The sequence below is a fragment of the Tamandua tetradactyla genome, chromosome 13, assembly GCF_023851605.1.
Source record: "Tamandua tetradactyla isolate mTamTet1 chromosome 13, mTamTet1.pri, whole genome shotgun sequence".
Taxonomy (NCBI): Eukaryota; Metazoa; Chordata; class Mammalia; order Pilosa; family Myrmecophagidae; genus Tamandua; species Tamandua tetradactyla.
The window spans coordinates 85,435,909-85,459,673 of NC_135339.1; the positions used below are offsets into that span (position 1 = coordinate 85,435,909).

Genomic DNA, 23,765 nt, shown 5'->3' on the forward strand with positions numbered 1-23,765 from the left:
ACAAAGCCATTGTTCTCTTGCTGTATGACACACATCCGGTACTATAGCAGCTTGTGATAACCAGCTTGAGCTATGTGCTGACTGTGGCTCAGATATGACTATACTAAGGCCTGGGAGTCAGACATGTCCTAAACCAAAGAACATTCTAGAAATATTTATCTCCATTGACTAAATCCCTAAGGACATACACAGCCCATGAGGTAAGAGCTCTGAACCCTCACCTCCAAAGTCTATCTTGTCATCAGTAATCTATTTCTTCAAAGTCTTCCCTCATCCTTATCCCCTGTGAACAATTGCCAAACTGCAAATACCCTTTAATTACCGCTATTATTATTTTAATGTCAAATTTGGTCTCCTCAAGAATTGTAGGGCAGAAAACATGAAATATGAAAGTAAGAAAATTTGGCTGGGATGTCTGCCACCTGCCGATTATCAGGGGTGATTTGACTGTAGAGAATCTATTTACAATGACATCAGCATTGCCTGATGTTACATTTAGATTGTGACTGGCCAAAACCATTATGATTTTAAAACTTATGTCATAAAGTTGTAACCATAAACTTCATATGTCCCTCAGGCAAATAAAATAAGAGTTCAAAAATGAGGTGTCTGAAAAAGTTAATTAATATTTTACATGAATGTGGGATTTTAAGTGTAATCCAAATATTTAATTGCTAGATTGTCACGCTTTTTAAGCTTTAAATTCTAGAAAGTTTTAAATCACCTTTAACCCTCCACTTCTGTTCACTTTCAGATTAGAAGATATTCTTGGGTGTCCCTATGACTCAGTTGAAATTTTTGATGGCCCCCGAATTCCCTCGCTCTCCATGGGGAAGTTCTGTGCCCCGGTAGCTGTGATGTTTTTCTCCTCCTCAGACATCATGACAGTGGTATTCCGAAGTGATTCAATGATAACCAATACTGGATTTTATGCCCTGTTCAATGCAATTCTGCAGAAGGAAGAGGAGTCAGGTAGGAAGCTTCAAGAAGGTATTGGCCCTTTAAAAAGAACAGTTTTCCTATTTGAGGGATTCTCCTATTAGCAGAAGCCTGGGGTTTCATTTTAAAAGACTCCCACAGCCAGCTGCACAACCCCACTCTGTAACAGCTAGTTTTTCCCATTAAGAGGTCCACATGCACAGCTGAAAGAGGGCAGCATGTGCAGCCAGTATGGAAATGTCCACGCTGCTCCTCTTCCTGGGAAAAAGTTGAATTCTCTGAAGAGTCTTTTGGCTGCAGCTGCTACCACCAACCCCTTGGGAGCTGTCCAAGGTTCTGGGAGCCAAAAGCCAAACTCTCTTGTAAGTAGAATCAGCTTTCCTCCACCAGCTGGCCCATTTCATGCTTGTGTGCACTGGACTCTAGAACCACCCAAATGAAAGACCTGGGGACTCCTGTCAGCCAAGTCCATAAAGGCAGTCATTCTGGGAACAAGCCCAGTTTGCACCCTACAAACACATTTCCTGCCGATCATGGGATCTCTGATACTTGGGTACCCCTGTAGGAACCCCAGTAACTTTTTCTGGCCATCAGAAGACTGAATAGTAACTCCTTGGCTACAGTTTTGGAGCTGTTTCCTTTTGAGTTGGGAAAATCCTTATAGGTTTGCTCCTCAAAAGCTTGTTTGAGACTACACCCTGAGAAAGCACAGGAAATTCCAGCATTTGAAATCCAAACCACTCACTGGTTCAAGGCCATCATTCAGTCATCCAACAATATGTACTGAGGTCTTCTGATGTGCCAACCCCAGCTCTACATGCTAGAGATACTGGACCATCAGGAAATCCCCCTGCCCTTGTGGAGTTTGCACCCTAGTATGCATGCATGACAGGGGACTGAGATACAAGAAGCAAGGGTGGAAAAATCATTGCACAAGATGATTTGGAGGTAGAAATAAGGGCTGGGAATAGAAAAAACAAGGTGACATAGTACAGAGCCTGGAGCGAGGAGGTGTTTCTGTAGGCTGGATGGGAATGGACAGCCTTTCCAAGGTGGTGACATGATGAACAACAAGGAAGGGGCAGAGAGAACAGCAAGTGCAGAGGCCCTCAGTGGACTCAGGTAAGTTGGAAAAATAGGAAGAAGGACATTGTGGCAGAGCATATGGGCATAGTAAGGGAGTGCCATCACAGATGGCAGGCAATTCCGACTGCCACAACCTGTCATCCCGGAAATAGCCAATCCCTTTGGGCTCTGTGAAATCAGTGTGCTTTTCAGAGGATTGCATCTTCACTTAGCCAAGCACAGTTGATCCATCAAAAAAAAGCTTGGAACTAACTTCCCCAATTACCCAGTGTAGTGACCCCAAGAAAAGCCTACCTCACATGGCCAGAGCCCAGACATGCCAAGTGCTGAGATAGACGTTATACTCATGCTCTCACCGACTTGTCACCACAGTCTTCTGAGAGAGATGTTGCTAGAGTCCTGATTTTACAGATGAGGAAACTGAGGTCCAAGGAGATGAAGTAACATGTCCAAAGTTATACAGTGAGGAAGCAGTCGAGCTGAGATCCAAGCCCACCTCTGGCTCACTCTAAAATCCTTAAACCCAACTCATTGTGGAATCAAAACAACTATTTGCCCTTGTGTTTGCCTTGGCCACAGACTTGAGGGGGCTAGAAATCACTTCCTACATAAAACTCCCCCAACTCAAAAATAAAATCTGCTCTGTTTAGAAGATGGACCAGTGCTGCGGTTGGCAGGTGGCTTGGGCCGGTGCTCAGGACGTGTGGAGGTCTTCTACCAAGGTGTCTGGGGAACCGTGTGCGACGACTTGTGGGACCTGAGCGAAGCTAAGGTCGTGTGTCGCCAGCTGGGCTGTGGACAGGCCATTGCTGCCCCTGGGAAGGCCCACTTTGGTCCAGGCTCTGGAGATATCCTACTGGACAACATTCAGTGTTCAGGAAGTGAGAGCCACCTTGGCCAGTGTCCCAGATCTGGCTGGTCAGACCACAACTGCGGCCACCACGAGGATGCAGGTGTCATCTGCTCAGGTAGCTTCTTCTTCCATGGCCCCTTCTTTCTGATGTTTCAGCAACCAGCATCTTAGCGATGGGTTGAGTCCATACACAGAGCAGGGCTGGGGAAGGGAAGAAAAGTGACCCAGCAGGTGAATATCCCTTCAGCCAGGTAGACTGAGAACACTGAAAGTCTGACTCCATCCTGAGGATGGACACACCAGGGAAATGCAACTGGCAGCCCTTTCCTCCACAATCTCTCCCATGTCTGGGGCTGATTTTCCAGGGTCTATACAGTCCTTTGTTCTTACTTATTAGGCATGAAGCCTATCTGCTTTACTCCTGCCCACACTTAAGAAAAAAATCACCTCTGTATCTCTGTAGCATTTAATTCCAACCTTCTACATTGACTGTTGCTTTTATGTTTTTCATGCATGCAGAAGCTGAAAACTGGTCTCCAGATGTGACCCTCACCCCTCCAGGTAGGTCAGACACTTATAATTCCCTCTCTCTACAAATGTAACAAGAAATCTAACCTCTACACTGGCCTGCCCACTAGGGGACCATGGGCTGGACTATTGATTTCCAATGCTAGCTTCACACTGGAATCACCTAGCAAGTATTTAAAATTCCTGATGCTCAGGCTGCACCCCAAACCAGCCACATCAGAATCTCTGCAGGTGGCCCCAGGTATCCATAATCTTGAAGCTTTCCATGTGATTCCAATGTGCATCCAAGGTTGGGAAATAATGGCTCAGACAATGAGCTAAATAGCCACGTTGCCTAAATGAAATAACATCCAGCAGTCTCCTTCTTGGACAACAGAGCAAGGAAGGGCAGGAGGGGAAAGGAGGAGAAAGATTCAACCACTGTGGTATCTGAGAAGAGGGCTGATAGGAAAAGAGGGCCCCCTCTGGAGGCCATTGATTAGAAAATGTAAGCATGCAGGAAAACAAAGGTGTCATTGAATGCCAAACTTTCTCCCAGTGGGTCAAGAGTAGACTGTTGGTGAAAAATTAGCTGTTTGGGGCTCTTTTGTGGTCCTCCAGGCCTTAACCAACTCAGTTGGGGTAAGGAAAGAGTAAACGTCTTTCTGGGAACCTACTCAAGACCAAAGAGTGCAGTAACCTTCTCCCAAACTCAAGATTCCAACCAGATCAGAAAACCTGTGGTCCTGCATCCTGGAGCCTCGCTCACTTCCTGGGAAGGAGTCTCAGCTGTCCACTTCCCTGGCCCTGGTGCTGACTGGAAAAGAGAATGGGTCAGAGGATAAAAGAAACTGTAGGGAAAAGGAATCATTTAAATAGCATCCACTCTAAGCATTAATTCAGCAAACCATTTATCGATGGAGTTTTATATGCCTAATTGGGCACAAAAAGTAAGGTATCTGCCATTCAATTCTCTGAGAGAAATCTCATATGTTAAGCATTTTAACAAGAGAAAAATGCTTCTGTGTCACTTAAGGTTAAAGAAAATTCTTTCTGATGATAACAAACACCTCTGTTGGCAAGATGCAGGCAGTCAAGTGTCCATCAGCTTTACTTTTCTTCGATTTGCAGTGGGGCTGATGGAGGAGAGACAGAGACAAAGGAATTCTCAAATGCAGCCCACCTATTGGCTTCAAGCCCCTGCCCCACTAAACCCTTTGTATAAAATGCAAACAAGTTCCACATTCCAATAAGACCTACCCTGCCCTCAGCCTGCCATGTGGTAGGAATGGAGAATGTATATAGAATATAAAAGTATAAGCTGTATAGACGTCAAAACCAAAGGGGCACCTGAAAAGAGAAAGGTCCACCTATGCCTGGAGCTCCCCTCCAGGCACTGTCTCACTTCAAGAGTATGCTGGAAGAGCCTGTCTTTCCCAGCACGGCTTCCAGCTCTCTGGCTTTTGCCTTTGTGGATTTCAGTACCTGATTACTTTCTACAGACACAGAGTCACAGCCATTAGCCTGGTGATGTTTCTGAGTTATTCCAGTGACAGACCATTCTCAGGACAGCCCTTAGTGGACCCTAGCAAGTAAAAGAAAATGAGTGAGGTCACTGAGCATCATCTAGGGTTTCCTGTGAATCAATGGAAAAAAGGGGGGAGTTCCACCTCTCAGGAGCGAGGGGGGAAATGGGCACATTTCCCCCCTTGCCCACACCACCTGTGAAGACTCAGGAGTAGCAACAAGTTCATTACTTTGCACTTAAGTATAAGATGTTTTAGGATGCTAAGCTCCCTCCTGATTTTCCTTGCTTCTGTGTTTTGTAGCTGCCATTCCTCAAGTCCCTGTGCCACAAGGTAACTCTCTTTCACTGCAATTATAACCTGTAAGTATTAGATCAAGTGGGATCACTTTGATAATTCATGAAAGCAGAATACACGTCTTTCTCTCCCTGGCTGCATAAGAGGAAGGAATGAGAGAGATGGAGCCCTTACAAATGGGGAGGCTTGTCTACATCAGGATTGCATTGGTTTGCAAGGCAGGGAGCTGGGGAGAATGTTAAGGAGGTGTTGGCTGGACACCCCACACCTGCCACATAAATATATTCAATGCCATCACTCCTCTCACATCCACTTCAGGGTCCTGCCTGCCAGTCCTACTTCCTTCCTCCTCCCTCATTCCCTCTCGCTGATACAGTCACTTGCACTAGCCCAAGCCACAGCTCCATCCATAAGGCACAATCACTTTCCATGTTATGATTCCAAAATGTTGAGGTTGATGGAATTCTGGATTTTATCCCTGGGAAAATGCAAGTTACCGTCCTGAAGAAGCAAACAATGATTTTACCCCTGGGAAAATGCAAGTTACCATCCTGAAGAAGCAAACAATGAGTCTCTCGCCTGCTTGTACAGGAGGAAGTAACAATTGTGGTGGAGTCATTTCCAGTCTCTCGGGCTCCTTCTCTAGTCCTTGGTATCCGACAAACTACCCCACTGATGTGGAGTGTGTCTGGGTGATACACGTGGCTGAGAAGTTCCACATAGAACTGACAATCCCAAGCCTGAAGTAAGTAGGTTGGCCCTTCTCTGCTTTAAAGGTGAGATTAGATTTGAATCCAGGCATTTCTCAAAGAGGTGGTTTGTCCACAGGAAAAATTGTTTCAGGTAGGAATTGGGCTGGTCACCTGAGCTTAAGAGAGTCGTTTAGACATTTAGCTCAACTTTCTAGGCAGTGCAAAAGTACCCTTTAGCATCCCCCACGAAAGCCTACCCTTTCACTCTCAGCCAGCTCCATTTTGATACAAAGCCCAAATCCTTTTTATTCATTCTCACAGATGGGTTTTGGTTGTTTCCTCTGATGCTGTCAATGGAAAAAAGGGGGGAGTTCCACCTCTCGGGAGCGAGGGGGGATATGGGCACGCCACACCACCTATTTCTTCCCTACAAGAATTTGTGTCATGTCCCTTCAAGAATTTGTGTCATGTCCCCACTAAGATTTTCCTTCTACAGAGTCAACAGCCCCAGCTCGTTCATTGTTCCCATCATGCACCCAGTATGAAATCCTTCTATTTCTTTATCCAACCATCCCTCATTTTTAAAGGGACTCATTCTATTTTAATATGTATTTGTAGATATGTGTGTGTATGTATAAATAGATGCATATACACATACATATATATGACTAGATTTTTTATGAATCAATGACTCATAAATGATTTTTTATGAATATGGTACTACTTTTCCCAATAATGTTTACCCCAGTTTCATCTTTCTACTCTGAGTCAGGTTTGGGCCATTCTTCCTTCCTGACTTTGTCACCCGGGTTTGTCTCAGACTTCGGCCACTGCATGCCATCTGTGTCCATTGGCCATGGTCGTGGAGGGTCTGAATGGTCAAATCCTGACTTCAAAAAATGTAAAATCGGTAGTCAGTGCAGTGAAGGGTGGATTTTTACCTGGTGGATAAAATTCCTCTTAAATATGGAGGGCATAAATTATGTCACGGGACATTATGTATGAGTGAAATGTATTTATCATTCATTCATTCAACACATATTTACTCTGTTAAGAGCAGTGGGACAAAACTGGGAACCCCATGTTTCAAATCTGTGAAATTTATGCTTCTAGTGTTTTGGGGCATGGAATATCATTTTATTACTTCTGGAAAATGGTCATTCCAAACTCTCTAATGCCCAACACTCTCTGTCATCTCAAGGTTACTATTCCAGCATGTTTCCTGCTATAATTTTGGATCATACAAATAAAGGAGCAGTTCACTATGTTGCCTAAACCAGAGTTTAGTCGATTTATGGGTTTTGATGTTTTTTTTAGTCTAGAATATTTACATTTACTTTCTCCTTCTCAGAACATAAAGTTAGTTATTTACAGCAGTGGTTCTCAACTGGGGTTAGGGGAGTGTCACTGGCAGCCACCATGCATAGGACAAACCCCACCACAAACAATTATCCAGTCCAAAATGTCAACAGTACAAAGATTGAGAGACTCTAATTTACACTAAAGCTTGCTCTGGTATTTTGACTTCTATGAGAGCTTTGGTTCACCCTTGATGTGTAAAAATTACATACACACTTAAAATGTGCCCTCTCAAAGTGAAGTATGTCCTGTTTTCTGATAAAATGATCTCTCAGATTGCATGCCACTTGTTCCTGCCATGCCACTGTCAAATTTACACATGAATGTTATGAGTTGCTTTTTCTTAAAAACTTTAAAATGGGTGAGTTCAAGGTCCTGGCCTTTTATTTCATTGGAACAGATAAGTTTTGCACTAAGCAGCTTTTTAAATCCAGTACTCAGTTTGTATACAAATGTAAGTATATTCACTGGGCCTGTATTATACAATGAGCCCAAATAATGTATACATCAAAGGCTACATATGCTTACCTAAATGCAAATGTGTGTAGCTCACATCTTCATCATGTTAAATCAATGCTGATGTTCTTTAAATATATATGTACTGAGCACCAACTCTGTGTGGGCCCTGGCTGAGGAATGGGCTTGCGGTGCGAAGCAAGACAGACAGGCAAGAGCCTGACCTTCATGAACTTTAGCTTCTAGATGGGGAAACACTGATACTTGAGAAACCAATAACTCAAAAGGACAATACCACTTAAGGTTAAGTAGGTAAGTGTTATGAAGAAAATACCCACCTATATATATATACACATACATACATACATATATATATACATGGTAGTAAGACACAAAACACCCCTCCTACAAGGCATTGAGTGCAGAGCAGCAGTTACTTGAGATTTGGGGTGATAGAAGAAAGGATTGTTCATTGCAAGCAAAGAACTTAAATATTAGTCTTCAAAGCTCTTTTGTCAATGATTCCCCTTCAGAATTTCTCACTGGCTCCTTTTCCTACAGATTCTCCAAATTTCTTGCCTCCCTCTCTCTTGTTCTCCCCCTCTTCTCTCTCCTGCTCATCTCCACCTCCAAATTTCTCTTGACTTTTTAGGCAGAACAAACTTGCTACCTCTTTGTCTCTTTGGGTCCTTTAAGTTGACATCCCAAAATCCTCCTCTTTCAGTCCTAAAATAGTCTATTGGTGTATTTTCATCAACAAAGACAGTCTTCACCCTAAGGAAATTTGGGGGCAGCCATTAAAATAACTTTTTAAAAGTGTTGCTCATTCACATGTATCATCATCCACCACCTCACTGTCTGCTCACACAATCCTGTAAATAGGTCATTGCTGCGAAATATGCTATGTGCAGTGACCCAAGCCCCTGCCATGTGGCAGACACTTAAGCATTCCGTATGTGCCATCTTGTTCAGCTTGGCTATTATATACTGCCATCTTTGTTTTAGAGGTTTGAAAACAAACTCCAGGGAGCTTATTTAACTTGACCCAGGTTACATAGCTGGCAGTAAGAGGTACTTCAAATGCAGAGCCCAAACTTTTAACACAGAGAAAGGAGGGAGGGACTACCTCAGCCTGGGGTATGAAGAGAGGGAGGGGCTGAGCTGGGGCAGTGACACAAAGTGGTGACATTAGCATAGGACCTTGAAGAATGAATAGGTGAGCATCATGTAGCAGGGAACCATGAGGGCCAGGTGCCTTGACCAATGTGTCTGCAAACCAAGCCATGATGAAAGAGAGAGGCTGCTAGGCAGATGAGACTAGACATAGGTTGGGTTTCATGAAAATTAAAGCTAAGGAGTTTGGTCTTTACATTGTAGAGAGAGTCTGAGGTGTTTTAAGCCAACCAATTACATAATCAGATTTTCAGCATAGAAAGTTGACACTCAAGGTGGAGGGAAATAAGGGTTATAAGTGGGAGAGGCCACCAAGATACTGGTAGGGAGGCCACTGAAATGGACCAGGTGTGAGATGCTGAAAGGGGAGGAGGAGATGTAAGTTGTAAAATCAGCTGGTGGGAATGTGTGGTTGGAAGGAGGTGCAGGAATGGAAGGAGGTGCAGGGCTAGAAGGAGATGGCAGGATTGACAGGAGATACAGGATTGGAAGGAGATGGCAGGGTTGGAAGGAAGTGACAGAATTGGAAGGAGGTGGCAGGGTTGGAAAAAGGTGGCAGGGTTGGAAGGAGGTGGCAGGGATGACTGCAGTCTTTGGCTGTATGCTATGCCAGAATGATGATCCTAATTTTAAACATTTCCATGGATTCCTTTGGAAAGATTAATTTGGTCTTTACCTCTGCAGACTGGAGGACATCTACGGCTGCCCTTATGATTTTATTGAAGTGTTTGATGGTCAGCAAGTTGCCTCCCTCTCCCTGGGCAGATTTTGTACTGGAGCAGAGCTCACCTTCCTCTCCTCTGCCAACATCTTGACCGCAGTGTTCAGAAGTGATGCCATGATCACCAACACAGGGTTTTACGCTCTGTACAACAGCATTCAACAGGATGACAGAGAGAGTGGTGGGTATCCTAACTCATACCTTGGACAGAGTTGGACCTAATGTGTTCTTTCCCTTTAGAAGAGGTGTTTTTCTAAATCCGACCTGCAGTATTGACCTTCATTAATGGTATCCACTAGGACATTAAAAAATGTAGCCCCACAGGGCCCACTCCTCACCTTTGCACCGCCACTGTTGCTTTCCTCCACCAAAACCTGGCTAAAGAAGCGGGGGGCTGATGTCTCATACCCTGCATTGGCTGTGTGCGTAGATGGAGGCCCCGTGAGGGTTGAAGGCCTCCTTCTTCTCTAATGGAAAGGAAAATGCAATCAGATGAGTCAGTAGGAAAATAGCAAAAGAAAAGGAAAGCTATCTGGAACAAAACTATCTCCAAACTGCAGTTACCAGTCTACTTTCTTCCAGCAGAATTCAATGCAGAAATCATCCAAAACCCCTCCTGCCCTACAATATGGGGAATCTTCCTGAGCTCTCTGTGGCTTATGATCAGGGTGACTATTTAATGTATCCTCCAACCCGTGTACTTTGGGAAGTTAAAAGGGACCCTAAAATAATCAACTGCCATTAATTGATCTGCAATAGCCATAAACCAAGACTATCCCGGGAGAATGAGGACAAAGGGCCACCCTGCCGAGGATCCAACAGGACAATGCTCAAGGCCTGGAAAACATTCTCCACTTGCAGGAGCTTCTAGAGTCTGGGACAGCTCAGAAGCTCCTGCTTTCCTGTCCCCCAGGTATGTCCCTGCAGCTGGTGAATGGCAGCCACAGGTGTGAGGGCCGGGTGGAAGTCTCCTACAACGGCACCTGGGGCACAGTGTGTGACGACAGCTGGGACCTGACCGATGCCGAGGTGGTGTGCCAGCAGCTGGGCTGCGGCGAGGCCTTGTTGGCCCCGGCTCAGAGCTACTTTCACGGGGGCACGGGCCACATCGCACTGGACGACGTGCAGTGCACGGGCAGCGAAGCCAAGGTGTGGCAGTGCACACATAACGGGTGGTTCACCCACAACTGCGGGCACCATGAGGACGCCAGCGTCATCTGCTCAGGTGGGCGCCCATAGGCACCCAACAGACCTCAGCAGGGAGGGAGTCTCAGCTGCCAGCAAGCAGCCTTTGGGAGAGGGACATCAATGCCAGCAGGCAAGTACTCAGAAGCAAGCCCTGGGCTTCAAGGCATCTTGTAAGGTAAATTGGCTTAAAAGTTGCTGTGTCTATAAAATAGTCACAGGCTTCAGCTGAAAATTTGTAGTGATGACATAGAGGGTTTACATCCTCAGACGTTCCCTTCTGGGGATGGTCTGCCTTGATGTTGCTGACAATCCCCTCTCTGAACGGATCTAGTGGCTGGTGTCCAAAGAGTGCCAGCTGCATGTCAGCCTACGTGCCAAACCCAGTGCATTCAGAGTCTCATTCAATCTTCCAACCTCTTTGTAAAATAGATACTATTGGAATTCTCACTTGATTACTAAGGTAGCAAAGGCACTTCCAAGGTCACATCCGAGTCCATACTCTATAAGGATCATTTCCTTGAGACACTTTGCTAATGACTGTGTTCAATTTTGCCTATTCCACTTTTGTTTCTAAAGCTCGGTGAGTCCACTGGCTGACCTAAAGCAAATGAATCGTATGTTTTGTTTGAGCCATCATGAGACTGAAAAGCAAAGTGTGTTCCTACCCCCAGGGGACAATGATGTAGGCTGCCAATCTTTCAACCAACATTAACGGTTATTGCTCCTACGTCCCTAGTGCCTAAGAGTTGTTTTTTTTTTAATGACTTATATGATGCCATACTCAGTCCATTACTCATTCTTTCTTCTGTCTGTGAATAGGTGCTGATGCCAATCCAAAAGTAGGACCAACAGGTATTGTTTTTCCATACCTTTCAACCAGTCACCAGGTCTCTGACGTGTGTGCAGCTTGCCTATTCCTTAATCCTGAAGTTGAGGCACAGTCCATTAAATTCTCTGTTGCCAATGAACAAGAGCAATGCAATCTTTTGCATTGAAAAAATGGTGGAGTTGGGTGCAGCAGAGAGCAGGGAAGAGGTAGGAGGGAGGGATAGATAAGATTCGCCAGAAATGCAGTCTCTGGACCACTGGGATTCCTGGAGCGAGTGTCCATTGTGAAGAAAGGGCTAACTACTTGCAATAATGCTTGTGCTGTGAGGTGCAAGGAAACAGAAATCTCAGGGACAGCTCTTACCAGAAGGTGTGCTGTGCCCATCCACATTCAGTGTACAAACGTCCAAACTGCTGAGGAGCTGTGTCATCTCTGTTTATGGAGACACAGAGAATTCATTTCCTAGCTTTCAAGTGTCAACATTTTTGAGTATTTTAAAGGAGTAATCTGGGTAAAAGTCCTTGCTTGTGGCATCATGTTTGCTGTGTATATTTCACAGACTTCAGTGGTGACAGCTCCCCGCCAAGTCCTGAAGTTTTATTTAAACTTTTTCCATGGCTTTGTGTTTCTCTGCTTTCAGTTTTATCACTTCCTGGAACTAGATGAGTGTTCTTTCTTCTTTTTGCATGTGAGAAGCTGCAGCACAAGGCCTTTGACAAATTCTACCCCAAATCCACTATTCCACCCCATAAAATGGTTGCTTTAAGCAACTTGGTCTCAATTGCAGTTAGGAATTGTATGTAACACAACCAGGGATCTTCTAATACAAGTTATTTTATAACTTTCCATAATGAGAAAGGATACTCTGGCTAGCTTGTCTTTGCACCCCTTTCACTAAAATGCATATTTTGACCCTTCTGTGCAAACAAATTCATAGAGCCCTTTCAACCACTTGTAATACGTCACTATCATTTTCTCCTCACACACACACACACAAAATATGAACTTATTACCTTTTGGCCCAGCAATTCCATATATATATATACCCCCAAAGGACTGAAAGCAGGGACTTGAATAGATACTTGTACACCAGTGTTCACAGCATTACTCACAACAGCCAAAAGTTGGAAGCAACACAAGTGTCCATCAGCAGGTGAATGGATAAACAAAGCGTGGCATATCCATTCAATGGAATATTACTCAGCCATAAAAAGGAATGAAATTCTGATACACGCTACAACATGAATGAACCTTGAAAACGTTATACCAAGTGAAATAAACCTGACACAAAAGGACAAATGATGTGATTCCATCGTGAATAGGCAAATTCATAGAGAAAGAAAGTAGATGAGAGGTTAGCAGGGGCCAGGGAGCAGGGAGGAATGAAGAGTTATTGCTTAATGGGTCCAGAGATTGTTTTGTGTGATGAAAAACTTTTGGAAATAGATCATAGTGATGGTTGCATAACCTTGAGAACGTAAGCAATGCCACTGAATTGCACACCTACAATGACTGAAATGGCAAATTTTATGTTATATATATTTTGCCACAATAAAATTTTTAAAAATCCTAAGAGCTCGACAGGGCACATGGAATGCTCTTCAGCTGCCAAAAGACAGATGAAGCTCAGGAAAGTCTCCAAAGCTAACATTTTTAGTTATTGACAAATGCAGTCCTGGAACACGTTTTCCTTACTTCCGCTTTCACTCCAACCCCATTCAGCCTCTCTAAAATCTCCAGCAGAGGCCATGGTTGTCTTCTCACGGAGTTTCTTCACTCTTTCTTACAGATGAAAATTTCCACTGTGGTGGTTTGCTAACAAATAATTCAGGCTCGTTCTCCAGTCCTTGGTATCCAAAAAAATACCCCACAAATGTGGTATGTGCCTGGGACATACAAGTGGATACCAGGGCTCATGTCAAACTTACATTTGAAGTGGTGAAGTGAGTAAATATCTCCTACTTTTCCTATCATCTTTCCTTAGTTAAACACACCAGTTTTATGCCATCACCCTGACCACCCCCGCCCCCCCCCAAAAGCATTCTTCCACATTGAATTTTCAAAAGTGAGGCAGGCCTTTGGAGGCCCATTCAATAATATTGATTAGAATTTTAAATGCACAGATCTTCTAACCCAGCAATTATAGTTCCAGGAATTTGGTCTGCAGATAGAGCCTTGGGTCTCAGAAGATAATCATGGCAGCATTCTTATGTAGCAGTAGATTGGAAGCACCTTAATTGCCCATCAGTAGGGGATCAATTAGATAGAGTTTGGTACGTCCATATAATGCTGTCACTCACAAAGGTGTATTGCTGTGGAATGAGCTGCAAGAAAACCTTGGGTGAAGGGTACAGTACACAGCCCTCTGCACTTAGAACATCTCTGGGAAGAAACTAAAAGAAACTGTTCATCATAGCTGCTTCTGGGAAGGGGAAATTTACTTTCCACATAGTGCATAGGTAAATCCTAACCCATGCACTTACAAGACATATTCAGAAAATGAAATTGAGCTAAAACTTCAGTAGATTTTAAAAAATCAAAATTCAAAGATTTTTAGAAAAAAAAGAGAATACACACTACTGCCCATATAAACAGGGTCATCATTTCCTCTTTCCCATGAGAAAAGATGTAGGTTTCAGGCAGTTGGGCGCCAATCTGGGCAATTCCTACTGGGACAACAGCCCAGTGGATTGAGTCTGATTGAGATCGTTTCACTTTGCAGAATGGAAAATTTCTATGGGTGTCCGTACGACTTCATTGAAATCTTTGATGGCCCACAAAGCGAATCTTTTTCCCTGGGGAGGTTCTGTGCTGGTACAATCCCAATCTTCACCTCCTCCTCGAACCACATGACCGTGGTGTTCCACAGCGATGCCATCATCACCAACATCGGCTTCTTTGCATCCTATGAGTCTGTTGTGCAAGATGAAAACAATACTGGTAGGTCCTTCGGTCATTTTAGCTCCAGGTCCTGGCTGATGGGTGATGACAGTGAGGTTGAAAGGCAGGCACAATCACCCGACACCAAGGATTTGAAAGGGCAGGCGTGGTTTCCCAGGTTCCTTAGGTTACTGCCAAGATGCGACCTGGAGAAACTGGCCGAGCATATCACACTGCCATAGAATGGCGCATCCACAGCATCACCTGATGTTAGAGGCACACACACCTGATGTTAGAGGCACACACACCTGATGTTAGAGGCACACACACCATGCTGGAAAAGGAGGCTTGACTACCACTGTCTCTGAGCCTGTTTCATGTAAAACTCTTGTGTGGTTTCTTTTCATGTGGCTTAAAAGACAGTATTCTGCCCTCAGAGCAGCCACAGCCAGCATTTGCACACACGCTCCTTCTTGCTTCACCCAGGGCTTGCCAGGGCTTCCTTTGACCTCCATGAAATAGGCAATTAATCCTATCAGGGCAAAGAGCTTTAATTTTTTCTTTTTTTTACTGGCACTCACGGGAGAGAGCAATCCCTGAGTACGTTGGTAACCAATGGGCCTCCCCCCGAGTTTGAACGATGGAACCCTCCAAAGCCAGTGAGCTCAGAGGAATGCCCAGGCCCCCCTCTAGTGCAGTGATTAAAGGGTAGCACCGGGGCAGTGACCTATGTGTCTGCGTTCCCAGATGTGGCCCTCAGGCTGGCCAATGGCAGCCACCAGTGCGAGGGCCGTGTGGAGCTGCACTACAACGGCAGCTGGGGGACGGTGTGTGACGACAGCTGGGACCTGCGGGATGCCCAGGTGGTGTGCAGGCAGCTGGACTGCGGCTGGGCCGTATCGGCCCTTGGTCGGGCTCATTTTGGCCGAGGCCTGGGTCCCATTGCGTTGGACGACGTGGAGTGCATGGGAAATGAGGGCCAATTGTGGCAGTGCCTGCACAGCGGCTGGTTCTCCCACAACTGCGGCCACCATGAAGATGCCGGCGTCATCTGCTCAGGTGGGCACTGACCCTGCAGGCCAGGCGTGGGTGAGATGACAGCCTGACTCTGTAAGTTTTCCACCCAATGAACTTAGAGCAGTAGGGAAACCACAGTGCAGGTTGTAAGGGGTCCTGGACAGTCCTGTGCCACTGTGGCCCAAGCCTCAGTCAGTCAGATGCCCCTGCACGATCCCTGCCTTATCCACATACTGCCCACACTACAATTTTCTCAATACCAATAGACAACACATAAAAGTAAATGCAGTGGCAATTAAATACTGTTAAAACATTTCAAAATTAAAATAAACAGTGAGCTATCAAATATCCTCTAATCTGATTGCACATATGCACACCTGGACATATCCTTAATCAGAATGGAACTAAATATAAATTTTTAATGTTAATATAATAAATGCATAACTCTTAAAATAGAAGATGCAGCAACTCAAATCAACTCGTATTCTACCAGCAATAGGAGTAATTCCTTTGGGAAACACCCCTTTAGTTCAAACTCCTGGTTTTACAGGGAACAGACAGAGCTCTCCGAGTCACAGAGCTGGGAGCCAAGATCCTGGCCTGGATGCTTATTCCTCAGTTTTATCCCAGTTGAATTTCTGCAAATAAATTTGGCAGTTGGAATGAAAAGCCCCATCTATCTCTGTATTCTCTGGGTTTGACTGGGAAGAGGCAAATTGGTTTTTCTCTGGATCTGGCTACAATCAGGTGAGATAGGATGAAAGGACAAGGTTGGGGTGGAGGCACTGGAAGGTTCTGAGGGGAGAGGTGAGTAGTGAAGAGAAGGAATCACTGTTCTTAGGGAAGCAGAAGGTAAAGCCACATGCTGTGTGTGACATCAAACAACAGGCTGGGAGCTTAGAGACAGGGAAGGTTTGGAACCAGGTCCTGGGTAGAGCTGGGGGTGGGGTGGATCAGAGACCAGTGGAAGGGTTGCCAAGCAGTAGCTCCAAGTTCTCTTTATATCCTGACCTTGGACTCCTAGCCCAACTGCACAGACTGCTCAGGCTCTTCGGTTCCCTCCCTATGGCTGAGCTTCCCAGTGTATATCCTTGAGATAAGCAAGGCATCACCTGCTGAGATGTGCTTTTACTTTTTGAGAACAGACATTTACCTGGGAGGTAAGACCCATACATCCGGGAAGTATGATAAAACCAAACCATCTTGCAAGATAGATGTGACAAGCTAGGTGTCCATTACTGTAGCCACTGTGATTGTAACCATGGTGACTCCAAGCCATTCCTAAACAGACGCCTGGATTGGGTGCACTTTTTCCCATTTTCCCCAGGACCAGACCTTGGGATAATGTACTTTTCTGATTCAAATAAGCAAGTCTGTGTCCCAGGTTTAAATGAAAGGAGATGACCTACCCACATCTTTGTATTCATGTCTTTTGTAGCTTCTCTGCCTTACCCCACACATTCGGGTACTGTGAGTTACCCAGCCTCAGGTAATCTTCACTTGTTCTAAACTGATTCATTGTGACTTACCTTGGCAAAGTCACCCTGGGTGGCAGAGTAGTGGTTTAGGGGCCAAATACCTTGGGTTTGTCATTCTAGCCTCATTGCGTACTCACTGGGAGACCTCAAACAAATCACTGAGCCATGTCCTGCCTCAGTCTCCTCCTCTGGACAATGGTGAGAATGCTAAAAATAGCATTTACCTCCCAAGGCTGTGCTGAGAGTCTATGGATTTCCCTATATAAGGTGGCCAGGGTAGTGCCTGCCATAGGATGCACCCTGTTTAAATGTCAACCATTACCTTCTGACCCCCACGTTTTCCAAAGCAAGAGAAATGCAGGGATTCTAAATCTTAATTTAGAATCAGAAACTGTCTATAGATTATCTGGAAAGCCCACTTGACTGTAGGCCAAGAGTTAAATATATTTGATGCTTAGCCAAAGCTGTTGTATAATTTTTTTCTTTTGCTTTCTGTCTATCCTAAGCATCTTTTCCAAAGTCAACAGAGGCACCCCCACCAACAGGTAATCCTTCTTTCTATCTTCATAGTATTTTCCCTTTGTCAATTTTTATCTCAAAAGTGCTCTGGCATTTCTCTGGGGGGAAGGGGCCTGCTGAAAACCCCATCCATTTCCACAAGCCTCAAACAGGCTGTCCAAATAGCTGTTGCTGGAGGCTGGGCTGGTTCGTCTAGAAAAGCCAGGATTGGAAGTGAGAGGAAAGGGGAGGCTGGGAGATACAAGAATGGCTTCTGGAAGCTGGTCATGGAGACCTACCTGTAGGAAGGCTAGGGTGCATGTTAACCCTAAAGCTCCTCTCAGCTCCCATCCATGAGCTCACCTCACCTGTGTTCCAAGCATATCCAACTTCCATTCCCTTTTGTGACACCGCCCTTTGCACATGGGAGTAAACCCCTATTCACTGCCCTTTCCACCCCTGGAGCCTCTTCACACGTTTCTTGACCAACTATAACATGGCACAGGCTTGTTACTATCCATTGTCAGAGGGCAGTTTCCAGGAAATAGTTGACTCTTCTAGTGGCTTTGCAGATGGGCCTCGATGAAGGCTGTTCTTTGCAATGTCCACCCAGGTCTGAGTGTGCGGCTGGTGAACGGGTCAAGCAGGTGTGAGGGCCGCGTGGAGATCTCACACGCCGACACCTGGGGCACTGTGTGTGACGACGGCTGGTCCATGGAGGATGCGCACGTGGTCTGCAGGCAGCTGGGCTGCGGCCTGGCCGTGTCCGCCCTCTCGGGCACCCACTTCAGCCCTGGCTCCGGCAGCATCCTCCTCGATGATGTCAACTGCACGGGAAGGGAACCCTCCCTGGACCAGTGCGCTCACGGCGGCTGGTTCACCCACAACTGCGGGCATCACGAGGACGCTGGTGTCATCTGCTCAGGTGAGCACAGGGCCCTCCTGGGCCTGTCCTGGAGCTGCCCTGGCCAAGCTTGGAATTGCCAGGTACAGTCTAGAATTGCCTCCCTTGGCCTAGACCTTCTCCCATGTCCTGGACCACAGGTTTCTGTTAACTCTGAAAAAATACATACACTGAAACAGCTTGATACATGGGAGGATACCATTTGACTTGAAGGTCTACCATATTATAAAATTAGAGAGATTATGGGCCCTGTCTCAGACGTGCCGCATCAAACATCAGATGCATCACAAATGCCCAGGGAAGTTAATGATTTTATTACCATTTGATAGTTTAGTTACTAAGGCAGTGTTTCTCAGAGTCATTGCCTCAGGGTTTTTAGCTGGGCAATTCCACCACACACAGCTGTAGCAACCTACAGGGGGAGCCCTAAAGAATAGCTCACACCCTGCCTCATCGTGTCACATTTAAGCTGTGTCCGCCTCTTTATCCACTCTACCATCCGATTTCTATTGCTAAACCAACCTCACGGTTTCCTTTATCTCTGCAGATTCCGCAGCTGCTGCACACCCTGGCGTCCGTGAGTTTATGTCCATTTTATTTGCTGACTAGTGCAAAGACCCCTGCTAGGCACCCTCCCCCAGCCTTCGCTTTCCTTGACAATGCCTGAGCTCCTGACCCTTCCTGAACATGTGCGGCTGTTTCCCATTCCTTTGGGACCCTGCTCCACACCCAGAGGGAAGGTGGTTCTGGGTGCTAGCGGGTCAACGCATTAGCCTTGCCACACGCGAGCACCGCATTTCAGCTGGACTCTGAGACACCAGCTCTTTGCCCGCAGTGGTGACTCCCACAGCAGTGGCATCGCAGGGAGGGCCGAGCGACCAGGGTGGAGTGGGGGTGGGGGATCAGGAGGGGTGAGGCTGGCAAGCACCCTGGGGTGCAGCCGCTGAGCTCCTTGGTTATGAAAAGGCATCAGCCTAGTGCAGCCGTATCTTCACAATTCCGACACATATTTTATTTATTTGATTTTCTTAGTTTTAATCAGAATAATGGGTACACATTTATGTGCTACATTTCCACTTTAAGTGGTAACTGATTGAGTGCCCATTTATGTGATTTAGATGGCATTTGAGAAGAGCATGAAATTTCATTGTGTTTGTTTGGAATGTACTCATGGTGACTGTTTTTCTATTTAACATGTATAGTTTCTTCAACTCCCGGGGAACAACCGCATGTTTTCCATCCAATAGGTACTTCGTCCATTCTTATGTTGTGTAACTATAGTAATGAGGCTGGGGTCCTGCCATGTGTGGCCAAGGGAAATAAAGCAAACATTATTTTCATGGCCCTGGCGCTGTTGTACAAACACTGCCCTATGGAACAAAAGCTAGAGGCAACCTAGTAATATGGTGGATTCTCTGAGCTTAGGAAAGACCCAACTCCACTTAGAAAAAAAAAATGCCATTTTTATGTGCTCCGATGCCCCTAAATAAATTCTGAGGACAGCCCACCCCCCTGACCCACCATCACCCCGTCCTCGGAGGCATCATCAGAAGGCTGGGGCTATGGTCCATTCTCAAAGGGGACCCCAGTAACCAGCCCCAATATCTGGGGGCTCAGAATGTAAAACTGACTTCTGCTTTTGGCTCAGGGCTCAGTTCACTGGGCCAAGCCCTGCCCTTCCTACAGCAGGGACCCCATGTCTTCCTCTGCTTGGTTCTCCATCCCGCAGCTAACCTACATCATCCCCCATTGAATACTTCACAATTTTTGTTTGTCAAGTGGAATTAATTTTGTTTTCAGAATTTCCTAATGTACTTTGAGGGACTCAGCTTAGAAATGTAAAGTCTGAACTCCAAACATTCAGCTGAATTGTTATGAATCTTTAGGGAAACAACCTGCGACATGACACTCAAAAGAGGCTAAAAGTCAGAAAGTGATTTCTTAAGTATATGTGTCTTTTACAAAGATAATGTGATTTATTTTAAAAGTCAACACATGGCCTGCACTCCCAAATTAAATTCTCTAGGGTATAAAGACATGATGCAGTCTGTGCTAAATTTCAGATGCAAGAACCAGTATCAGAACCAACACCTTTTCTCCTGCATATGCAGTGTTCCCACAGATACATGCTATCCAAACAGCAACCTGCAGACCTGGGTAGAATTCACTAACTGGAGGTGCCATCCGGGTGGGCGGGAGGGAGCGCCCCTGAGCAGAGCTGCTCTCTGCTCCTGCAGATCTGCCCATGGTGAGGCTGGCCGGTGGCAGGAGCAGGTGTGAGGGTCGTGTGGAGGTCAACCACAATAGCACCTGGGGCACCGTGTGTGACGACCTCTGGGACCTGCCCGCCGCCCAGGTGGTGTGCCAACAGCTGGGCTGTGGGGCAGCCCTGGCAGCCCCGAAGAGCAGTCTGTTTGGAGATGGCTCAGGCCCAATCTTCCTGGACGACGTGAGATGCACCGGCAGTGAGACCAGCCTCGGGCAGTGCCACCACCTCGGCCTGTCCATCCACAACTGTGGGCACCACGAGGACGCTGGGGCTGTCTGCTCAGGTACTGAAGTCTCCCTAGACTGGTTTGCAACTCAAGAAGCACAGAGCCACATCTACCAGGCAAGCCAACCCTGAGGGGATCAGAGCCACCTGTAGTATAGACAATTTGTTCTGGTTTGCCTGGAATTATCCCAGTTTTAGGACTAGAAGTCCCATGTCCCAGGAACTCCCTCCATCTCAGGACCAGGACATTGGTCACCCGAGTCTCAGGAGAAGAAAGTCCCCTGCCCAAGCTAACTATCGCAGCCTGGTCCCCTAGCCTCAGAAAGAGAAGGGATCCCATGGACAAAAATATCCCAGGAAATCTGGAATTCACGCCCCTTCTCTGAGGTTGCAGTTTTTTTCTCTATGTCTATTTCAACAATTTCCCATGAAGATATTTCTCAGAGAGAGCTATCTATGAATACTCTTTTGATTTGCTGATTCCCCAACAGGGACAATTTTGTGCCCAATAAAAAAAATAGATCCCACCCCCCCCCCAAAATAGGCCCGATGAGAATATTAAAACATTCCTTTGTTACTTTTTGTTACCAAATAACACATGCAACAATCATCTATGACTCCCCACACTTTGCTGAGTCTCAGCACCACTCAGAGCATTCCCCACCCCACCCCCAAAGGGAGATGTAGAAATGAGGTGCCAAGAAGGAATGGGATGAAGAAGAAATAGGGCTGATGATGTATCTATTGCAAGTTGCTTGGTAGTTTTTTTTTCTTAATCCAAAGGTTTAGTGTTTGGTGTTTTGAGCAAGTGATGATGTTTCAGGATGAAAACTACTGGGTCAAAATAGCATCCAACCCTCGCTCACATGTCCTAATTAATAATCTCACCTCTCCTGTGTGGCTGTTGACAGCTCTTCCCTGGTTAAATTTAGAGGATACTTTCAGTTAGGGTCAGTAAGCCAGGATCTTGCCCAGGAGGGATTCAGCGCCCCATCTAGTGCTGAGGGAAATGTGGCTCAGAAATGCTACCTGGTGTGCACTCAATTTAGAAATTCTGGTCAGCCTGTGATGGTGCTGAATTTGCCAGAAAGCTCGGAACCACCATACTGGCAGAGGCCTGCACATACATGGATGCGTCTGTCCACTCAGCTTGTTTTCCACTGACACAAACACCGGGTTTTCTCTTTTAGCTGTGGAAGTTGCACCAGAATCAGCAGAAACAGCTTCTAGAGTTGGTAAGCCTTTTACTGATCTTTTGCAGCTCCCTGGGCTATTGACTCTTTCTAGTTGACTCCCTGAGGTTAGAGCCAGTAATATCAGGGCTCACCTAGATTCCTGCCTGCCCTAGGACTGAGAAAATACAGGGCTGATGTGGAGGGAGAGGGCAGAAGCCAAACCGGGTGCTTCTCCAGTTCCTGGTTCTTGAAGGATGTTTTCAACGTCGAACTTGAGCCAAAGGACAAGTTTGGCCTAAAGACAACAGTGAAAAGTTGAGTTAGACATATTCTGATGCTATTGACTATCAGACTTGGCTCCAAAATAGATATTTATCCTATTCTTGCAATTGCCCTATTTCAAATCCAAAGATGAGAATAATGGGGACAATTGAAGCCAGAATGAGCCTGGAAAAGCCAGTTCCTCCATTTATGAACACTAGCTTGACCTATTTCTGTAAGACCTAGAAACAAGAGGCCAGAGCTTCAAGGTTACTGGAATTCAGGGTTTATTATATGAGGGACTAGAGAAAAGTCCTATTAGAAATTACTGCTGAGGAGAGCTAATCATGTTCCCATAACAGTCTCCGGGTCTTCCTCAGATTTACCCGTCATCAGATTGGCGGGCAGGAAGAGCCTGTGAAGGGCGTGTTGAAGTGTCCCACAATGGGACCTGGGGGACAGTGTGTGATGACCTCTGGGGCATCGGTTCTGCACGTGTCATGTGCCGGCAGCTGGACTGTGGGGAGGGCGTTGGCGCCCTGGGGAGCAGCCACTTCGGGGAGGGCCCAGGCAGCATCCTCCTGGATGACGTGCGATGCCAGGGGAACGAGACCTCGCTAGGCCAGTGCCGACATCTGGGCTTGTTCATCCACAACTGTGGCCACCACGAAGACTCCGGGGTCATTTGCTTGGGTACCCACCCTTGGCTTCCTCTGAAGCTGTCAGAGCCATGGCTATTGGTGGTGGTCTGGAAATAAATGTGAGATGTTTGGATCCCTTTGGAGTCCTCCCAACACAGGACAAGGTCCATGCTCACTGTCCAGAGACTCACTGGGGTAGTGGATATCTAAGATGCCCTGGGCCAGCCCCGAGTCCCTCAGCCCTGTGTCCTGCCCTGATGGAGGCTCCAGGAATGCACTGCGAGTAAGGAGTCAGGAGTTGGCCTCCATCTCAGGCAGATAGGAAGCCTCTTGATCACTCTCTCTCTTAATTTGCTGATCTTGGGCCATCATCCATGAGTTCACTTTAGAGCCCTCCATCTCGGGCATCTGCAAGGAATTACCAGACTTACTCTGTTAATCCTCTACTTGCACTTCCTAGTACTTGCATTTACCAGCCTTTGTTCTAAAATTATCTTTTTTTGAGCTTCAAAGCTGACTTTGTAGAGCATTCTATGATGGAAACCAATTCCTTTCACCTGCGTCCTTTGTGAAACTTCAACTCTTACTTCCTTTTGGCTTCTGTGGTTTCAGATCTGCTCCTTTTCTTAATGGATAGCTAATGTACATTTTTCTTCTTTCTCTTGCAAAAAAGTAGAATAGAAAAAGAAATCAGGTGAAATGAAAATGTCCAGTGCACAAATTATCTTTAGTTTTATGGGCAAAGACTAGAATAATGGGGTTTCATGCCTTCATCTTTTCATTTAACAGAT

At 46.0% G+C, this 23,765-nt stretch overlaps 1 protein-coding gene across 1 annotated transcript in view; it reads left to right on the plus strand.

Moving 5' to 3' along the window:
• Positions 1-23,765, plus strand: part of LOC143653434 (scavenger receptor cysteine-rich domain-containing protein DMBT1-like) — a 90,811-nt gene that overhangs the window by 46,332 nt on the left and 20,714 nt on the right. The window contains exons 31-48 of the mRNA XM_077124464.1: positions 755-972; positions 2,676-2,993; positions 3,398-3,439; positions 5,215-5,244; positions 5,800-5,953; positions 9,573-9,790; positions 10,523-10,834; positions 11,617-11,649; positions 13,416-13,569; positions 14,349-14,566; positions 15,254-15,565; positions 17,122-17,199; positions 17,508-17,546; positions 18,113-18,424; positions 18,951-18,980; positions 19,606-19,650; positions 20,641-20,955; positions 22,088-22,132. Coding sequence (XP_076980579.1) covers positions 755-972; positions 2,676-2,993; positions 3,398-3,439; positions 5,215-5,244; positions 5,800-5,953; positions 9,573-9,790; positions 10,523-10,834; positions 11,617-11,649; positions 13,416-13,569; positions 14,349-14,566; positions 15,254-15,565; positions 17,122-17,199; positions 17,508-17,546; positions 18,113-18,424; positions 18,951-18,980; positions 19,606-19,650; positions 20,641-20,955; positions 22,088-22,132 — 2,873 coding nt within the window. The remainder of the gene's footprint in view (positions 1-754; positions 973-2,675; positions 2,994-3,397; positions 3,440-5,214; positions 5,245-5,799; positions 5,954-9,572; positions 9,791-10,522; positions 10,835-11,616; positions 11,650-13,415; positions 13,570-14,348; positions 14,567-15,253; positions 15,566-17,121; positions 17,200-17,507; positions 17,547-18,112; positions 18,425-18,950; positions 18,981-19,605; positions 19,651-20,640; positions 20,956-22,087; positions 22,133-23,765) is intronic.